General features: G+C 45.0%; 1 protein-coding gene across 5 annotated transcripts in view; it reads right to left on the reverse strand.

Annotated features, from left to right (window-relative positions):
* Positions 1–20,409, reverse strand: part of PIGG (phosphatidylinositol glycan anchor biosynthesis class G (EMM blood group)) — an 88,487-nt gene that overhangs the window by 14,939 nt on the left and 53,139 nt on the right. For 2 of the 5 annotated variants that reach the window (XM_048051020.2, XM_048051021.2), the window contains exon 12: positions 17,358–17,521. In XM_048051020.2, coding sequence (XP_047906977.1) covers positions 17,358–17,521 — 164 coding nt within the window. The other 3 variants (XR_010827434.1, XM_048051022.2, XR_007159089.2) reach the window with 3 other exon arrangements.

Consider the following 20,409-nt stretch of genomic DNA (forward strand, 5'->3'; position numbering starts at 1 on the left):
ATGCACATGAGAATTTCTGAGAGACAAAGCATGAGAGAGGGTATACGGACTCTGCCCGGGGTGGAGTTAACTTTCTTCATAGCATCTCCTATGCTGTTGTTTTGGATTTGTGACTAAAATAGTGTTGACAATACACCTGTGTTTTAACTGTTGTTGAACAGTGTTTGCACAGCACCAATGCCCTCTCTGTTTTGCATGCTGCCCCCCTGCGAGGAAGCTCAGGGTGCACAAGAAGCTGGGAGCAGGCACAGCCAGGACAGCTGGCCCAGACTGACCGAAGGTATATTCTGTGCTATGTCACACGCTCAGCAATAAAGCTAGGGGGAAAAAGGAAGAGGTCCTGCTCATGGTTACAGTGCTCATCTTCCCAAGTAATCATCGCATGTGATGGAGGCCTGCTTTCCAGGAGTGGCTAAACATCTGCTTGATGATCTAAAGCAGTGAATACATCCCTTATTTTGCTTTGTTTGCATGCACAGCTTTGCTTCAATTATTAAACTCTTTTATCTCGACCCACAACTTTTCTCACTTCTGACCTTCTAATTCTCTCCCCATTCCATTGGGAGGGGAGAAAGCAAGTAGCTGTATGGCGCTTAGCTGCCAACAAGGGTTAGCCCACAACAAAGGGAAGGTATGTAAGCAAGAGAAAGCCTACCCTAAAGAGAGGAAAAGAATGACAGAGACAGACACATGCAAAGAGACAGAAAGAACAAGCAGTAAGAGGGAAAGTGCACAACAGAAGGAAGCGGAACACACAACAGAGGAAAGGCACTGACTGGAGGGATGGCATGCAAGAGAGCAAAAACATGCCCCAGAAAAACTTGAGAAAGTGTGACAAGAGAGAAAGAGCACACAATAGGGGAAATCACACAGGAGAGAGAGGGGAAGCTCTAGAGAGCACAAAACAGCATGCAAGAGACAAAAAGTACATGAGAGGGGGGGAAGGCCCACATGCAAGACAGAGGGAAAGAGCACGAGAAAGAGAGGGGATGTGCACAACAGAGGGGAAGCATAAGGAGAGCAAGGAAAAGTGCCTGGGAGAGAATGGGACAGTATGTGAGACAGGGGTAGAGAGGAAAGTACCTGGGATGATGTGGGGGAGCACACAAGAGAGGGAAACTGCACACAATCTAGAAGGGAAGAAGACATGAGGGAGAGAGGTGACAACAGCATGTGTGCAGGGGGAAGCATGCAAGAAAGAAAGTATATACGAGAGGGTAAGAATGAGATGCTGACAAAGCCTGAGACAGAGAAAGTGTGTAAGATAGGAGTGAAAAGTGAGAACACACACAAAGGAAAGAGCAAGGCAGACAAAGCAGAAGAGAGAGAAAAATGCCTGTGAGATGTAGGGGAAGTGTAGACAGAGAGCAAGAAAACAGGAAAGGGAGACACAGAATGCACAAAGAGACAGAAAAAGCACTTGTCAAGAAACACGTGACAGAGAGGGGAGGTTTGCCTGAGAGGGTACGGAGGGGAGGCACAGGCAATACAGGGAAAGAGAGTGCATGACACAGAAGTAAAGCAGAAGGGAATGAGAGGGAAAGAGACATCAAGAAAGAACAGAAAACTGTGAGGACGTTTCAAGGCAGAGGAACACATGCATGGGACAGAGGTACAGCACATAACAGAAAGAAGAAAGCCTTATGAGAAAGGGAGAAAGAGAAAGCATCTGGGAAGGAGTGAAAGAAAATGAGAGGCAACATTCAAATAAGAAGGAAGGTATTTGAGAGGGAGACACCAAGGGCCTGTGTTAAGTTGGAGTGCTCAGGAGAGCACAAGAGAGTGAAAAACACTGACAGTCGAGGCAGGGAAAGCTTGAGAGAACAAGAAAGGCAGCCTGTGTGCATTGTAAAGTGAATGGGCATATGCACCAGAAATGAGCAAAAGGAAAGATGCCAGAGAAAGGAAGCCATGCAAAAAAAGAGGAAAGGCATGATAAAAAGATAAAAGCTATGAGGCAATGCATGAGAGAAGAAGGGATGTTCATTAGAGATGGAATGCACATATGAAAGGGGATGGAAAAGTGCACAAAGAGAGAGAGCACGCAAGACAGGGCAAGCAAAGAGACAAAAAGTGTGCAAGGGGCAGCAAAGAGTAAGCATGTGAGAGGGAGGGAGAGCATGAGCAAGAGAGTCCACAAGAGAGTGGGAGGAAAGGTGTGCACCAGAGAAGAATGGCATGAGAGAATGAAAGAGGAAACGCATCAGACCATGGAGAGGGAAGCTGTGCTAGAGAGGGAAAGCATGTGGCTGAAGGAATGCATGCCAAGGTGGGGGGTACATGCACAAGAAGAAACAGAAGGACTTAGGCATGAAAAAGCACATGAGAAAGAAAGCACAAGTGAGAGAAAGGGAGAACACATAAAGGGGAAGCATGCGAGAAAAGGAAACCAAGCAGAACAAAGGGGGAATGTGTGGGAAAAATGGAGTGTAAGAGAGGGGATGGAAGCAAGAGTAAAGGTATGAAACTGTGAGAGAGAGGAGATGCAAGAGAGTAAAAGCAAATATGAGAAGGGGCAACATGCAAGATTGTGGGCAAGGGAAAGTGCACAGAGGAAGAAGGGAAAGTATGGGGGAATGAGTGCAAGAAAGACGGACTGCATGGAGGGCAGCAAAAGCAAGGAAAGGAAAGGGCTGCATATGAGAGGGAAAGTGTGTCCAGGAGAGAGAAAACGAGCAATGGAAAGGAGGTAAAAGAGAGAGAGAAGGGAAGCACACAGTAGAGAGAGAGAAGGAAAGCATGTGTGTGAGAGATGGAAAGAAATGAGAGAGTGAGATAGAAAAACACATCCATGAACATGAGAAATGTACACAAGAAAGAGCAAGGAATACTGCCTGACAGACAGAGGGCAAAGCTCATGCGAAATAAAAGCATGTACGAGAGAGGAAGCATGCTAGAAATGGGGAATATGCAAGAAAAGGAAAGCACAAGTAAAAGTGAGAGAAGGAGGGAAAGTGTGACAAGGAGAGAAAGCATGAGCTGGGGGGGGAAGAGCAAGTGAAGAAAGAAGGAATTAAGAGAGAATGCATGGAGGTGGAAGAGTACAAGCAGGAGAAAGGTTGTGAGAGAATAATGTGTGAGAGGGAGCGTGCAAGAAAAGGGCAAGACATAGAAAGGGAAAGGGCACGTTAGGGAGGGAAGGGGTGCAGTGAAGATAATGGTGAACACATGCAGAAGAGTGAAAGGACACATGAGAAGGAAAGCATGCTAGAAAGGGAAGTCATGAGGAAAGCATGGGAGAGTGTGTGAAAGTGAGAGACGAAAAATGTGTGTGAGAGAGAGACAAGGGAAAGCATGAACAAGAGAGGGGAAGCACAAACATAGGGAGTGTGCCAGGAAGAGCACAGAAAAGGGAGGAAGGGATGGGAGCCCACGATGTGCAAAAGAGGGAGGGAGGGCAAGAGGGAGGTACAGAGGGAAAAGCACATGCACAGGAGAGAAGTAATTCATGCATGGAGAATGCAGGGAGAAGTACAGCATCACAGAAAGACTTCTCAACAGGACATATGAGTCAGTGGGTAGGAAAGCACATGCAACTGAGGTAAAGTGCATGCAGAGTCAGGGAATAGTTTGGGTTGGAAGGGAACTTAAAGATCACCTGGTTCCATCCCCCCTGCCATGGGCAGGGACACCTCCCACCAGACCAGGCTGCTCAAAGCCCCATCCAACCTGGCCTTGAACACCTCCACGGATGGGGCATCCACAGCTTCTCTGGGCAGCCTGTGCCAGTGCCTCACCACCCTCACAGCAAAGGATTTCTTCCTTATGTCTAATCCAAATCTACCCCCTTTTAGTTTAAAACCATTACCTAGCACTACACGCCCTGACAGAGTCCCTCTCCATGGGAGACGTACATGTAAGAGAGGGAAAGTCCATGCATGCAAGAGAAAAAGAAAACACAGATACAAGGGGAAGAAAGCACACCCATGAGAGGCAAAGCACAAGAAAAAGAAAGCACTAGAGAGATGGCACAAGAAAGGGAAATGACATGAGATGGGTTGCACAAATGAGTGGGATAGTGGATAAGAGGGATAGTCCACAAGCCAGGGCAAATGTGACAGTGAGGTTGCAGAAGTGAGAAGAAAAGGATTACACAGGGCAGGACAGCCCAAAATCTGTCACTACTATTAAGAACTGAGGAAAAAGGCATTAAATACCTCTGCTTTTTCCTCATCCTTACTTGCTAGGTAACCATCTGCAGCAAGTGAGAGAGGGGAAACAGGCATGAGAGATGGTAAAGCATGCAGGAAAGAGTGCAAAGGCAGAGGAAAGCAACAGAAAAAGAGAGAAGAGCAAGAGAAAGCTGTACAAGAGTGCAAGTGCATGACAAAGTGGGGAACGCGTGTGACTGAAAGTATGAGAGGAAGAATGCATGCACGGAAGGAAAAACGTGTCAGGTTTGGAAAAGCATGTGAGAGACAGGGAAAGCAAGAGAGCACCAGAGCAGGGTGGGATCAAGAAAATAAGGGAGGGAAGTGGAAGAGAGAAAGCAGCACAAGCCAGACGCAGTGCACATGGTTTTGAGAAACAGAACATGTGAGGGAGAGGCAAAAGATGCAAGAGGGAAACAGTAAGCACGCTGGGTCAGGGAGAGAGGAAAACACATCAGACTCTCTCTCCTGTGTTTCAAGAAGAAATCCCTAAGAGAGTTAAACCCACAAGAGACAAAATGAAAGAACGAGAGAGGGGCAATGCATGTGAGAGAAGTTAAGCGTATGTGAGAGAGTGAATGTGTACCAGAGGGGGACAGTAAGTGCTGGGCAATAGAGAGGGGTAACAAGTGGCAGAGGGGGAGAAGGACAAGCAGGAGGCTGACAGCCTAAATGAGGGAAAGTGCATGCAAGAAAGGGGAAATCTTTCAGAGGGGAAAGTATGCAGTTGGTGGGGATAACAAAAGAGTGGCAAAGTGGAAGAGGGAAAGGAGAAGAGAGACAGAACCAGACAGGGAAGTGCAAAAGGCAGGAAATCAGGTGTGAGAGCCAGGCCAGCTGTGTGAGGGGGGTGCGAAGAGTCTCCATGAGAGAAGGGGTGCTGGGGGTGCACTGGGGAGAGAGGGGAAACACACCTGGAGAGGCAGGCCGTGTGAGAGAGGGGGCAGGCCATGTGAGAGGCAAAGAGCTGCTGCAGAGAAGCAAAGCAGGGGAGACAGAGGTGGCGAGAGGGAGAAGGGCAAGGGGAGAAAAAAGAAAAAGAGAGAGAAAAAGGAAGGGAGGGAGGGAAGGGAAAAGGACACATGAGACGAACGGAAAGCAAAAGAAATAAAACATGTCATAGGGTAAGCACTTAAAGAGGACACATGTCAGAGAGGTGAAGGAAGTATGTAAGATGGAATAATACAATGGGTAAGTGTTTCAGAGAGACAGGAAGAAAGAGGGGCCATTCAAGGCAGAAAGGGGGGTGAAAGGGGAAGAGACAAGGAAGAAGGGTGGGGAGAGCAAGAAAGGGAACGAGAGAAGCAGGGAAAGCATGCATGGAAGAGAGAGAGAGCACTTGATAGAGGTGGATGGCAAGAAAAGGATGGAGTTAGGGAAAAGGAAAGTATGAGACAGCACAGGAGAGGACTGTGCAAGCAAAAAAGGAAAAGTAAGAGGAGAAAGTCTGCAATATAGGGAAAGGAAGAGGGAGATAGGAAAAGCAAGAGGCTGGGAGAGGGAATCACAAGAGGAAAGAAAACACAGAAGAGAACAAAAGTGCACAAGTATTTTTTTTGCACAAAGGAAATGATGAGAAATAGGCAGAACACTTCACAGAGAGAGAGTGAGCATGTCAGGTGGGAAGTACTTCAACGAGTCAAATTACATGAGAGAACAAAAGTGCATGAGACTGAGGAGAAGGAAAAAAATTTGTCAGAGGCAAAGCACGTGACAGAGACCAGGAAAACACATGCGAGAGAGAGGGAAAGCAAGAGGAAGAAATTACATCCGAGTGGGAAGAGAAATGGGGGGTAGGGGTGGGGTGGGGACGGAGCAGAGAGAGAGAAGGGCAGAGGAAAGGATCGGGGGGCAGCAGTAAAGAGGGGCTGGAAAAGCACCAGTAGGATGCCAAAGAGTTGGTAGGGAAAGTGCAAGCAAAAGCAGAAGATCGTGCAAGAGAGGGAGCGAGCAAGCAACACCAGTAAAAAGCAACAAAGGGGAAAGTGCAACGCTGTAAGGGAAAGAAGAAACATGAGAGCAGAAGTGTGTGAGATGAGAGATGACATACAAGAGAGAGGTAGGATGGAAATGTGTTTAAGGGGGAGGGAAGGCAGAGAAGCATGGAGGGGTGTGTGAGGCAAGTGCGGGAGCAGACGGAGGGAAAAGAGGGAAGGAGGGAGGGAGGATGAGGTGGTGAGGGGGTAGGAAAGAGAGGAAAGGGGGGACAGAAAGTAATAGAGGAGTCCCAAACAATCGAGGGAGAGAACAAGCAAGGGACTGAAAGCATGACCAAGAGGGAGAGTGCATGCAGGAGTGTGTTAGAGTTGGCAAAGTACGCAAGGGATGTGGGAAGTGAAGGAGGAAGTGTGCAAAGCAAGAGAGGATGAAAAAGGCACGCACAAAAGGGAAAAGAACCCGTGAGAAGCGAAGTGTGTGAGAAAGGCTGGGATGCACAACTGAGAAAGGGAAGGCACTGAGCGAGAAGGAGGGGTGGAGAGACTGAGATGAAGGGAGACAGGGGCAGCAAAGAGGAGAAGACAGAGAAAGCCAGTGGGGCAGGGCAGGGGAAAGAGTGAGCAGGAGACAGGACGTTCAGGACAGAGGGAGAATGGTTTTAGAGAGCACAGGAGTAATTGAGAAGGGGGTGACAAGCACTGGGAGGATGTAGAGCATGACAGAGAGAGGGGTGGTGAGCAGGACAGGGAAGGGCAGTGAGTGAGAAACTGGAAGCCTGAATGAGACAAAGTGCAAATAAGAGAGAAAACCTATGACAGATGGAAATGCATGCTATGGGGAAATTATGTTAGACAGGAAAGCAAGAGAGAGTAAGAGTGAAGTGTGAAAAGAAAGCCAACACGGCAGCAGCAAAGCACGTAGGACAAAGCAGCACAGTGCATCAGAGAGGAAAAGTGCATGACAGGGAAAGTGGCCATGTAAGAGGCTAAGCATGTGTGGGAAAGGCGATGTGTACGCATGCCTGAGAGCATCAGTGTGCAAGAAAGAGGCAACACATGGGAGTGGGCACAGCTCAGAAGAGGGAGGCAGGGTACAAATGGGAGAGCAACAAAGCTGAAGCGAGCACAGCAACACATGCAGGAGAGAGCTGCAGAGTACACAAGGTGGGGTCAGAGCATTAAGGCAGAGGCAAAGTGAGAAGGAGCAAGGGCAAAGACGAGCAGAGAGAGGGGAGGCATGTGCACACAAAACTGGGGGGGGACTGCATGGGCACGCTTGAGACAAAGTGCAAAGCAGAGAGAAGCAACACGTGAGAGAGGTACAATGTCTGTCAGAGGTGAAGTGCGAAGCAGAGAGGCAGAGCATGTGACAGAGAGGAGACATGTGAAGGAGAACAAGGCGTAAGTGAGGGAAGCAGGCAAAGTCCATGTGAGAAAAATGCATTGCGTGCAAGAGGGGGAAGTGGTGTCAGAGTGGGAAAGTGCAAGGGGAGGCACGCATAAGAGCGAGACAAAGCAGGAGAATGAGAGAGAAGTGCAAGAAGCAAAGGGCGCTTGAGAGGCACAGCACATTAGACAGGCGGGATGCATGCAGGAGAGGCAAAGCACACAAGATAAAAATGTACAGGTATCAGAGAGAGGAAAATGGGGGGGGGGAGGGCTACAGTGAAAGGGAGACAGAGAGAAAAGAGGAAAGCGAGGGACAGTGCGAGAGAGGAAGCACCCCAGGAGAGTGAAGATGGATAAGAGAGAGCCAAAGCACATGCAAGAGGCAAAGTATGTCCAAGGGAGAGGGAAAGGAAGGGTGGTGGGGCTCAAGAAAGCTTCAGAGACAACCAAGAGAGGTGAAATGTAAATCTAAGTGGGAGGGAAAGCACACCCAAGACAAAAAGAAAGGGATGTGGTGGGGGAATGCTATATAGACTGAGAGGGAAACCTAAACAGAGATGGGCAGCAAGCAAAAGAGCAGAGGAAAACATGAGTGAGAGACTGCAAGCATGCGAGAGGGAAAGTGCATACAAGGAAGGAAAGGTCTGTGAGAGATGGGAAAGCAAAGGCAGAGAGAAAGCAAGACAGATGCAATGTGAGAATGTGGGAGGGAAATGCAAGAGAAAGGAAAGACATGCAAGAACGGGAAGGCAGGAGAGGGAAGGGGAGGCCCGGGTTAAGAGACTGAACAAGTGAGAGAGGGGGAAGGAGCAAGCAAAGTGGATCTGCAGGGATTTAAGAATGTGTGAGAGAGACAGGAAAGCATGGGAGAGAGGAGAAAAACTGAGAGAGGGGAAAGGAAGACAGAAAGGAAAAGCAAGGGGCGGAGGGAGAGAAGAAAAAGACACAAGAGAGGGCAGAAGTGCACAAGAGGAAAGGACCATGAATGAGAAGTGAAGCACATGTCTGAGGTGAGGCGCGAGAGGGGGAGAGTGTGCACAAGGAGAGGGAGCAGAGCACATGCTTGAGAAGGATGGTACATGCAAGGGGGGGAAAAGTGCACAGAGGGAGCTTGAGAGAGCAGGATGCACGAGTGTCACAGGCAGGAAGCACACAAGAGAGACACGAGGAATGGGGGAAGCCCACACACAAGAAAGATGGGGACAAACCACGCGAGAGATGGGGAAAGCATGCAGTGCGGGGGAGCATCTGAGAGAGGGTGGGAAAGCAAGAGCGAAGAGGAATAGCTGTGTGTGGAGGCATACATACAGCAAGGCAGAGAGCAAGGCAGGTGGAGAGCAAGGGAGAAAAGGGAAAGTACGAGCAAAAGCATGACCAAAGGAGAAAGCATGACTGAGAGGGAAAATGCAAGCAAGAGGGAAAAGAGTCAGGAAAGCATGCAAGAGGGCGTGTGAAAGCCAGAGAGCTGGGACATGAAAGAAGAATGCAGGAGAGGCAGAGCACCTTGCAGAGAGAGACAAAGCATGTGAGAAAGAGAGAACGTGCATGGAGAGCAGGAGGGCCGCTCTCAAGAGAAAGGGAAACTAAGAGGGAGGCAGGGATGGTGAGAAGGGGAGAGGAGAGGATGGGATAGAGCAAGGCGGGGAGAGAAGGTGGGAGCAAGGGCAGAGCAAGCACACACAGGGAACACGAGGAACATTTGCACAGCACGAACAAGCACTAGAGGGAAGTATGTGAGTGGAAAGCAGGGGAGAGGGGAAGGTGGGAGAGTAGGGGAGGCAAGAAAGCAAGAGAAGGGGGAAGGCAAGGGAGGGGTAGAGGTGAAAGGAACTCAAGTGCACAAGAGGAGCACGAGCACACAATGCCGTGAACACAACGCGTCTGAGAGGAAAGCAAGGGCACACAAGGAAAGTGAGCATGACAGCGCATGAGAAGAAAGAACAGTGAGGGGAAAGCAAGAGCAACAGCAGGGTAGGAAGGGATAAAGAGGGACAGCAAAGAGATGGAGGGAAAGCACAAGTCAGTGACAAAGTGTGAGCAATAGGGAAAGTGCAAGTGAGGGGAACACTGTGTCAGAGAGCAGGAAAGCATGTAAAAGAGAGGAAAAAGAAAAAGCACATGAAAGGCAAAATGCACAAGGGGTAAGAAAAACACAAAAGAGAGAGGGGAAACATGACAGAGAGGAAAAGCGTATGTGGGAGGGAATTCACTTCAGGGAGAGAGGGATTCCTCGAGGGAAGAGAGAGAGAAAGCTTACGGCAGGGGAAAGGAGCCAAGAGAGGGAAGCCTCAAGAGACACTGGGAAAGTTCAGGAGATTCAGGGGATGCTGAGAGGGAGGGGGATAGTGTATGAGGGAAACAGAAAGCATGAGAATGAGAGAAGGGAGCACAGGAGAGCAAATGCACAAGAGAAAAGGCACATAAGGCAGGCAGAGAGACAAAGCACATGCCAGTGAGAGAAATGACACACCAGAGGGGCATAAAACAGGCCCAGGAGAGAAGGAAAGCTAGAATGGAGGGAGCAGAGGATCCACAAGAGGAAGACAGGGACAGCAAGAGAAAGAGAGGGACAGGGATACCAAGGTAGAGAGAAGAATGCCATGCAAGTGAGAGGGAAGGCTACCAAGCAAGAGGGTGCAGCAGACAGTGAGTGAGAGTGGGCTGCTGATGCCCAGCATTGTAACCCTTGAGTCTTCTACTAGATCCAGGTGTGGATTAGTGCAGGTGCGTATTAAATTTTATGAACTGTTTTGCATAAGAAGCATTTCTAAACCTAGCTATACAGGATGTCAGAAAAATATTGTCTCATGACGGAGAGGTTCCAAACAAGAACAAAGGTTCTGCACCCTCTTGTACAACAAAGTGACACTGCACACCTGCACCCTAGGTGGAGTAAGAACCAGCTAGCCAGCTGAGCTATGTGCTTTTGAACACACTTCTATAGGTCAGATAGGACACCCCAAGATCAAGAGGAGGAAGACAGTCTAACTCTAAAACCACCAAATTAGAGCAGAAACAAGAAACATAATCACAGAACCCTTTCCTTTCAATTCAAGATTACCCACCAAAAAAAGGTGGTAGACCATGTAGAAATTAAAAAGCATGTCCGATATGCTTACTTAAAGTAGCCTCTATCTAAGCAATCAGTTCTGTCAATGACAACAGTCTCACAGTAATGACAATACACAGCATTGGTAAGACTAGTTAAAAGCTGTGTGATCGACTCTACAATGCACTTGTGCAGTACGTAGTACACTGGAGGAGCATGAGTTCTCTGTTAAGGTCAGTACTCATTATTAGAAAACAGACCTCATGCTTAATATGTCAATTCTACCAAATATTAAATCATTTTTCTGTTTTTTTTTTTAAGTTCCAAATCTGTTAGATGCTTCCTTCTATCTCCATAAAGCAAAAATAACTCAACCCACCCCAAATCTGTGTGCTTTAAATTCTGTGCTCACTACTTCCTTTAACATTTACATAGAAAGTGTTTCAGCTCCTAAAACACAGCTGCATAGCTGGTCCGTAGAGGAAGAGGATGACATTTATTTTGCAAATGGCTTTGAAGCAACTGGCATTTGTTTGCAACAGAGGCAACTGATGAAGAGGTCTCCGTAACAGAACATTAATGACGTGTACAACAAATCTCCAGCTCGTCACTGCAATGACAGCACGTCAGGAGATACCAAAGTGAGTAGAATATTCTTCCAGCCTGTGGCAAAAAAGCCACATTCCCAGTTTTAAATCACTTCCAGATTTCCATACACACCAAGGAACTAGTAGATACCTTCTTCTACACTTTTCATTTCAGTCAGAGAGCTGGATTGCTGGCAAACACAGTATAGAGCAGGTATTACCATTCTAGAGAACATAGCTGCAGTATATTCTTAGCTGTAAACATTTCTTCATCATTAATTAACCTAAGGGAGAGAGAATGAAGTGAAACCAGAGGAATTAAAAACTACTTATGTAAAATACCGAAAGGTTTGGAAAAAAAGATCTGGAGTGCTCCTTTGTCTTTATCAGGGACTGCAATTTCTACCCGGGACTCAGAAAATATATTGAAACACTCACTGCGTGGCCAGCTTACATTAGAAGGAGAAATGATCAATGTAATAACATGAATTATGAATGGAGGAATCCATAAATGAAATGCATTAGCTTGAAGATGGCAAAAGCTGGTGTTAAATGCTGAAATTCCTGTAACAAGCATGCTTTCCTTCTTCTTTTTAAATCAGCATTATAAAAGAATTCACAGCAAAAATGTAAATTTGCTATGCAAGCATTCTACACTAACGAAGTCCCAGCACAACATTAAAGGTTTTGCAACCAATACCCTCTCATTGGGCACAACTTATGTTTTCAATACCTGAAAGCTATTTGCTAACAGGAAAGCATTACTAAAACTTATGATTACTAGGAAAGAGAAGTCAACAGACATGCAGCTTTTTTCTAATGCTAGGAGACATCCAGCATTCATCCTGAAACCTGGCTCATTATACCAATTAAAACACAGATTCCAATGTGCAAGGAAGCTGAAAACTACCATGCTGCCTACCTAAAGAGTGGTAATTACACAACACTGTGACTGTCACCCACGAGACAATTTTTTGGGGTAGGAACTTAAAAAATTGAATCCATCTGGAGTGTACTGTACAGTGAGGTCATGTAACACAGGTCTGGTTATCCAATAACAAGGCCCTTTTTTCAGATGATAAGGATCCCCAAATGTGGAGTTCTAATTCAGATCAGAGCGATACAGTGAGCACTCTAAAAGCCACCCTTCACATGACTCATATGCTCTCTGGAATTTATGCCAGTCACACACAGAATACTTGGTTAAGTTTAGGCATCTGTTTAATCATTGTTCCCTGTCTCAAAAGTATTTTCAAGAGTTATTGCAGTTTCCATGGAGACTAAAGCAGAAGAGTTCTTACTATTTCTGTCTGTGAAAATCCCATCACATTCCAGCTGCCAAGTTTCTTATGAGAGCATGAAGGACTAAAAGTGGCAGTAATATCCATGTTACTGTCTATCACATGCCATTAGTTATTTTAGAAATATATTTACCTTTGCATATGAGGAGAAGATTTTATAGTTCCATGTGCCTGATTAGATGGATGCAAATGGTTTAACCACTTACAACCACAATTCCAGAGAGCAAACACTTTATTTCAAGAAGTCCTTATTTTCTATTCCTTTTTTCATCTTAGTGGTCTGAAAATACATGGACTACAGGTATCTAATGCACTTCTACTTCACAAGGAGGCTTTTAACACTGTCTCCTGTAACACCCTCACAGGTAAACTGATGCAGTAGGGTTGAGATAAGTGGACAGAGAGGCAGACTGAAAACTGCCTCAGCTATCCAGCTCACAGGCTTCTCATCAGCACCACAAAATCCACCTGGAGGCCTCTCACTAGATATTGAACCCAAAGCTTCACAGCAGGGACAATGCTCTTGAGTATCTTTGTTAATGACTTGCATGACAGGACAGAGAGCACCCTCAGCAAGTCTGCAATAATGCAAAACAGGAAGAGCAGCTGGTACACCACAAGATGGGTGTGCTGTCATTCAGGGGGCCTCAACACGCTGCAGAAAGGGCCTGACAACAAACCCATGAAGTTCAGCAAATGCCAAATCCTGCACCTCGGAAGAAGTAAACCCAGGCACCAGGATGGGCTGGAGGCTGACCACTCGGAAAGCAGCTTGGCAGAGAAGGACATCCATAGGTTGTCCTGATGGACACCACGCTGTCTACCAGCCAGCCATTTGTGCTTCTGGCACAGAAGACCAAGAGCACTTGGGGCTGTGCTGGGGTGAGCATTGCTAGCTGGTTGGGGATGATGCTCCATCCCCTCTTCAGCCGTGCTGAAATCACGCTCAGGGTCCTGAGTCCAGTTCTGGGTTCCACAGTGCAAGAAAGGCACGGATGTACTGGAGCAAGAGCACTGAAGGACCACAGAAATGATGTCGGGAATGAAGCATCTCACAAAAGAGGAGAAGCTGAAACAGATGGAGCTGTTTAGGCTTGATAAGAGAAGGCTCAGCAGGAACCTTATCCATACATATGAACATCTCATGGGCAAGAATAAAGAAGACAAAAAAGACAAACTCGTCTCTGTGGTGCCCAGCAAAATGACAAAAAGCAGCCGGCACAAACTGAAATAGAATAAATTCCACTTAAAACTTCAGAAAACAACTTTTTTACTGTCAGGGTTATCATGCACAGTTTGCCCAAGGAGACTATTGAGTGTCCATCCTTGGAGATAATTAATACCTGACTGGACATGGCCCTGAGGAACCTGCTCTGGTTGACCCTCCTTTGGACAGCAGACTTGACACAGATGATCTCCAGAGATACCTTCCAGGCTCAAGTATGCCATGATTTCATGAATGCAAAGTGCAGAGAGACCAAAGGTTATGCTTACGTATTTGCCCCTTGGAACTGAGGGCCCCAGTGGAGCTCTGCTTCTAAGAACTCCAGCATGAAGTTCTGGTAAGCAAAATCAGCTGATGCAGCTATAAATTACATGGGGCTCTGCTGAGTGGCCGCAATAAACAACGACAGCTAGCACTGAGGTCAGACTTCTCTGTTCAAGTCACCTTCCTCAGATGCAAGCAGCTCTGAGACAGGCTGCAGGATGCTAGAAACTGCATTAAGAATGGCATTGCTGTGCTGTTCTGAACACATCCGTCCAGCTGTGACTGTATTAGGATGGGCCAGCAATCCTGATGGCATTCTGTGGCAATCTAATGGGACCTACTCAGCATGCTCCACAAAACTACAGCAGCTGGGTTCTTTTAGACCCTCCTATCTAGTGGAAGCATGTAAAGGATCTTCATCTTGCATTCAGGACTACAAAAGAAAGGAGAGGGTTTGAATTTCATTGACCAAGGCACATTTGCATATAAAAAAACAAGAAGCTTTTATAAAGAACAATCTAAAGCACCCAGCCCTTAAAAAAGAAAAAAAAGAAAAAAAGAAAAGAAAAGAAAAAAGAAAAGAAAAGAAAAAAGAAAAAAGAAAAAAGAAACACTTCGTCTTCCGTACATTTAAGAAACCACATGGAACAGCTGACCTGTGTCTTCTATAGTTTGACCTTTTGGTTCAAGGAATAATGACAAAGAAATGTGGCGACCATTTGGCCAGCAACAAACCACAGAAGTAAAATCAAAAGTGTACAGACGGAAGTTCTGAGCATCATAGCATACCAATTTAAATAAGCTCCAGGGGCTAGAGAGATTCCAGTCCAGGGTTATTCACTGTTTAGTAGAGGAAACAACCTTACCAGTTGACACAAATGAACCTTAAAACTTCTATAGACACAAGTTGTTTGATGGAATCTACTTACATAAGTGACGTGGGTATTACAGGTCACAGCTGCCCACCTGAGAGCAGTTTAAAACAGCACTGTACCTGGCAACACTACTAGTTGAGCTTTTAATCTGAAAAAATTCAATCAAGAAAACATCAGAACAACCAACACCACTACAGGCACACATTATTTGAAACAATACTAAACATCTATAGGTCTTCAGAGATTTTGTTTCAGAGTTTTTCATTATTTTGTTAGATGATCTTTAAAAAAACATGCTATATGGTATCATTTTCTCTTCATTGTATGTTAGTGCAGATCACAGTCTGCTGTCTAGGGTTTAAACAACATTAAAACTTCAGCTCTTTAAACACATTACAGAACTTCTGTTCTTTTCCTCTCACTCTTCACACAATGGCACTGAGGCTGTTTAAATCTCTATGCTCAGAATCCTCTAAGCACAAGTGAAAATTTCCAGTTCCAAAGCACCTACAATGTAATGAAGATCAGAAAGTAGAACAAGTAGAACTGCTAAAAAAAAAAAAAAAAAGAAAAAAACAAAACACAGGAACATGGGTATGACCAGTGGAACTGTCTAGCACTAATTTAAACACAGCGCAGTAGAGGTAAACAGAGATATACAGGAATTATGAAAAACGGTAGATTAATAGAACGTAAGTAATAGCCAGGGTCATGGGTCACATATTTACTAGAAGACAAGAAGCAGGGAGCTTTATATGTACACGGTAACTCATTTTAAAGAGCGTAGAAAGAAAGGAAGCCAACAGCTTGAAGAGCTTGGATATTGGGAAGATGAAGCACAGCAGTAAATAAAGCTAAACGGAGGAGCTTTAGAAACAGAGTTAAAGTTGAGTTTGGTGTCAAGACATCAGGTAGTAGGGAAAACTCAGGAAAGGTGTTTGTGTGGTTATACAAATACAGACATCAATAATTACTGTATTATACATCTTCTCCTCCCAAAGCAAAAAAAAATATCAGAATGAACGGAAAAAATATGTATTAAACATAAAGACCAGTGTTTAGACAGTATCAACCTACATAAGACCAAATACGATTTCAGGGTAACCGGCCTTAAACTAAGAGGAAATGTTCTACAGTAAGTCTCAATCTACATTACTGGTGCAATACAATTATCCAGCACTAGGCTATGTAATTCCACTAAAACAAAGTACAGAGAGTCAGGCATCTTTAAAAAACAGCACGGTAGATAGGCAGATCAGTGAATAAGGTGCTATCTCTGTCTGTTAAAGGTGCTTGTTAATGCACAGCAATGGACACAATGACTGTGCAGGGATTTAGCCCGTTAGAACAGCTCCTTCCCAGTACAAAAACCTCCACTACTCTATGCAGCTAGGTGAGTTAGGGATACCCTCTCCTTATGCCTTTGACGAACCCATACGTGCTGACACAAGTTCACAGTGCACATGCAGCCCAAGACAAAGAAGCAAAAGGAGAAGAGAGAAGCCAGATAACACAAAGCACAGACAGGATGAGACTGGATGACACTCTGTAGATAAAGGAAGTAAGATGTGTTTACAGAGGATGACTACACATAAGGCAAAGAGTTGTAATAAACTAAATAATGTCTAAAATCCCAATCCCACACACCAGCCCTGCTGCAATGTTAAGTTTCCCATTTAAAAAAAAAAAAAAAAAAAAAAGAGTAAATTTAAATTCCGAAGACAATAAAGAAAAGACAAGTAGTTGACTACGAAAAGCTCTGGGAGGCTCTGGGATGGTAAGAATTTTGTCACTGTCATGTTATTTCAGTGAAAATATATGTCAAGTTTCTGTGTTTGTGGATCAATAGGATACTGAATTTACAGCTCCTTCCTGCTACTATATCGCATCTCTCAGTTTGAGTGCCAAACAATGACTTAAATGCAGTAGCAAAGAGTCCAATCGTATTTTACATGCACACTAAGTTACATAAACATTTTCCAACTACCTCTTCTTGAAATTCCACATTCATTAATTTATTTTACATTCCTTAATTCCTCTGCTACACAAGATATCCAAAAGCACAAACATTTTAGCTAAAAGTAACAGCAATAACCATGAACATACAATAAAATAAGCTTATTTTATTTATCTGAGGTTGAATGCCACTTCGCCAAGCAAGGACAGCTTGTCAAAGATCAGCACATTGGTTAAGTTTGAAGTCTATGTCATTATTTTGAAAAGGCCTTCTCAGGCCTCCTACTTAATAGATTCCAAGAAGAATGTTTTAGGTAGGACACCCTGTTAAAACAAAATATAATAAGATTTTAGATAATTTAGCACAGCAAACTGAGATCTCATTAAGAAAAAAACAGTAAAACACACACACATCTTCCCAATACAAAATTTCTGCAGATAAAATGAAACTGGAAGAGTGAGGTGATACAAACTCGTATCAAAAACACAGTATGTATTTTCTTAATGGAAAACTAACTTTTAAGGAAAAGAATGATGTAAATAAAACTGTTTGTACATTATATAGATGGCATTTATATCTGCAATACGTAAGGGAGCATTACTTTAGTTTAAAACTTGATTACCTGCTAACTTCAGAACTCAAGTAGCACAGCAGATGAATGGCCCAAAGCAAAGGTCCTGCATACGTTGCAAATGCTGTAAGGAAGATTGCTGGTATCTCCACATAGCTTTCTAGTCCCACAAACCCTGCTGAAACATCCACAGTAGCGATGCCATTGGAATTTCCCTGAAAACAGGAATAAAACCCAAAAGATTCAAATATGTCCAAAGAAACATTTATGATACATTAGAATATAATTAATTATTGTACCAGTTAAAGGCTTACTCTTTGAGACACTTTACAGTAAAGACATATTCTTTACATTCTTTACACTGGAATTTCAATACAGCGGCTAACCAAACAGAAGCTTCTGTTTAGGACTTACAGACTGCTTAGGACATGCTTGTCTTATTTTGTCAGCAAATACATATACCTGTTTAATAAATTACATCATAAAAACACATTAAAACAGGCAACTATACTTCCTGATTTCATCTAGTGACCAAAAAAAAATACATTTTTCACCACACAAGGTTCAAAAACAAGACATTAAGGCTGTGGCTGAAATTATACCGAGAAATAAATATTTCTTGCCATTAGAGATAACGGGGCTCCAATTTAGAGCTGTAGTGGAACATGTACCAGCCCCCTCCCTGCCCACGACACAAGCTACTGCATGTAACTAGATTAAGACTTGCAAATTCAGAGAGGCTCCTGCTTCCCAAGCCTCTGCACCACAACAGATTGCACTGAAATGGACAAAAAGCCTAGACAGCTTGAATCATTAATAAAAGGCATTTCAAAAAAAACTAGAAAGCAAAGTATCAAGAGTTAAGACTTGCATGCTTTATCTAGCTTTCTTTTTCAGTGACTAAGACCACTAAATAACAAGGAATAACATAACACTGAAGGAAATGTCTTCCTCTGAAGATGCCCTATTATTTAGCTTTACTCAAATATACAAAGCAGCAAACATGCCCTGTGAATTAAGGCATTCTTAGTTAATTTCTTAGTATAGCAGGCCACAGTTAGATTTCCTCAGACTCAGTAGGTCAGTTTCCACATCACTGGTATTCCAGCAGCCATCAAACTCTCCTTTCCTCTCTGCAGTATCCCAGAACAACCCAAATATAAGGGCCGTCAACACCGATGGCCCCAGACACGGTCCTAGTGGAGTCCATACTCAGTACATACTGAGGACATGGTAAGAGCAGAAAGGTCAAGTGCAGCACTTTGAAAGCTGTGCAGGGTGCTAAAGCTCAGCAAGCAAAAGCATGACAGGGACAGGTAGGGAGAGAACCTCTTCTCTTTTCCCCTAGTCATGGCACAGAGCAACAGGTCTTTTCCTCCCCACTACTTATTTTCTCTCCCCTGTATGACGTGTGTAGAGGGAAAGCTGACAATCATGCTCATCTCATGAAGAGCTGTAAGGTGTCTTCACGCTATTTGCCCCACCTGCACGAACACAAGGTTGATCCATGGCTCCTCAGGACAATGTCCTGTTCCACTGCATGTGGGAAGGAGCAAGAAGAAACAGTGCGTGGAAGTACATGTCACTGGTCTCAGTGCACAACAGGGCAAAAAATGTACTCTCCTCTAGAAGGTGGAGAGGACAGAGGAAGGGACAGTACTCTCTCTTCCATCTCTTCCCACACTCCCTGTGGTTTCTTTTGCACAGAGCTCATCTCAGTTACCTTTGACTTTGAAGTGTTGTTGTAGGACAAGGAGAGCACTGTGAGAAATAGGCTACAGTATATGGATCAAACAACAGCTGAAGTCGGAAGGGGCTTCTGGAGGTCATCTGCTCCAGCCACCCTGCTAAAGCAGGGTCACCCAGCAGGCCGCCACGTCCACGCAGCTTTTGAAGATCTCCAGGGGACTTCACAACCTCCCTGGGCAACCCATGCCAGTGCTCAGCACCCACACAGCACAGAAGTGCTTCCTGTGTTCAGAGGGAACCTCCTGTGTTCCAGCATGTGCCCACTGCCTCTTGTCCTGGCACTGGGCACCAGTGAAAAGAGCCTGGCTATATCCTCTTTGAACCATCCCTTCAAGTATTTACACACGCTGATGAGATCCCCTCTGAGCCAAGGCTGAACAGTCTACACTCTCAGCCCTTCCTCATGTGAGAGATGCTCCAGTCCCTCAGGTATCTGATTTGGACTTCGTTGGACTTTGTTTGGACTTTCTTGGACTCTATCCAGCATGCCCAAGCCTCTCTTGTACTGGGGAGCCCAGAACTAGACACAGCAGTCCACCTGTGGTCTCACAAGTGCTGAGTAGATGGAAAGAATCACCTTCCTTGATCTGCCGGCAACACTTTGCCTAATGCAGCCCAGGCATTAGCTTCCTTTGTATAAAGGGCACACTGCTAGCTTTTGTTCAACTTGGTGTCCACCAAGACCCCCAGGTCCTTTTCTGCAAAGCTGCCTTCCAGCTGGCTGACCCCCAGCACATACTGGTGCTAGGCTCTGCACTCTACCTTACTAAACTTCACAAGGTTCAGGAAGTACACACGTACAGCTCGCACCACACTGGATGTTAAGTGTTCAACCACTCCATTCTCACCAGGAGCCCACTGAGCCTCGTGGATGGCTCCTCAGGTACTACTGGTAGAGCCCCGATGAAGCGTTTGTTCTTCATGGCAGGTACCTTTCACCAGGACTAGTTCATATGTTCCACACAATATATAAATAACTGACAATTCAGAGTATCTGCTCTTATTTTAATAGTACCACTGAAATATTTCAAACAGTGCCATAGCTTGTTGTTGTAATGGCAGAAAGTGACAGGACACGATTCAATTTCACATAAAAGCATTCCATAGTAATCCATCACGATCTAAATCAAGGAAGCACAAATATAAAAACACTGGTTAGAGACACTAACAGAGAAGGAGGCCTCGACAGACATTAATGAAAACAATCAAAAACTCTCCTCAAAGTCGCAATGATTTTTCTGGAAAATTTTCAGATACCACATCACTCATCACATATGAGCTACTAACTGCAGTACCTCAATGACTCTCACTGAACTGAGAAGTACAGAGGTGAAATACAAAAGTGACGTGCTTC

The sequence above is a fragment of the Anser cygnoides genome, chromosome Z (assembly GCF_040182565.1).
Source record: "Anser cygnoides isolate HZ-2024a breed goose chromosome Z, Taihu_goose_T2T_genome, whole genome shotgun sequence".
In the NCBI taxonomy this organism is placed as follows: domain Eukaryota; kingdom Metazoa; phylum Chordata; class Aves; order Anseriformes; family Anatidae; genus Anser; species Anser cygnoides.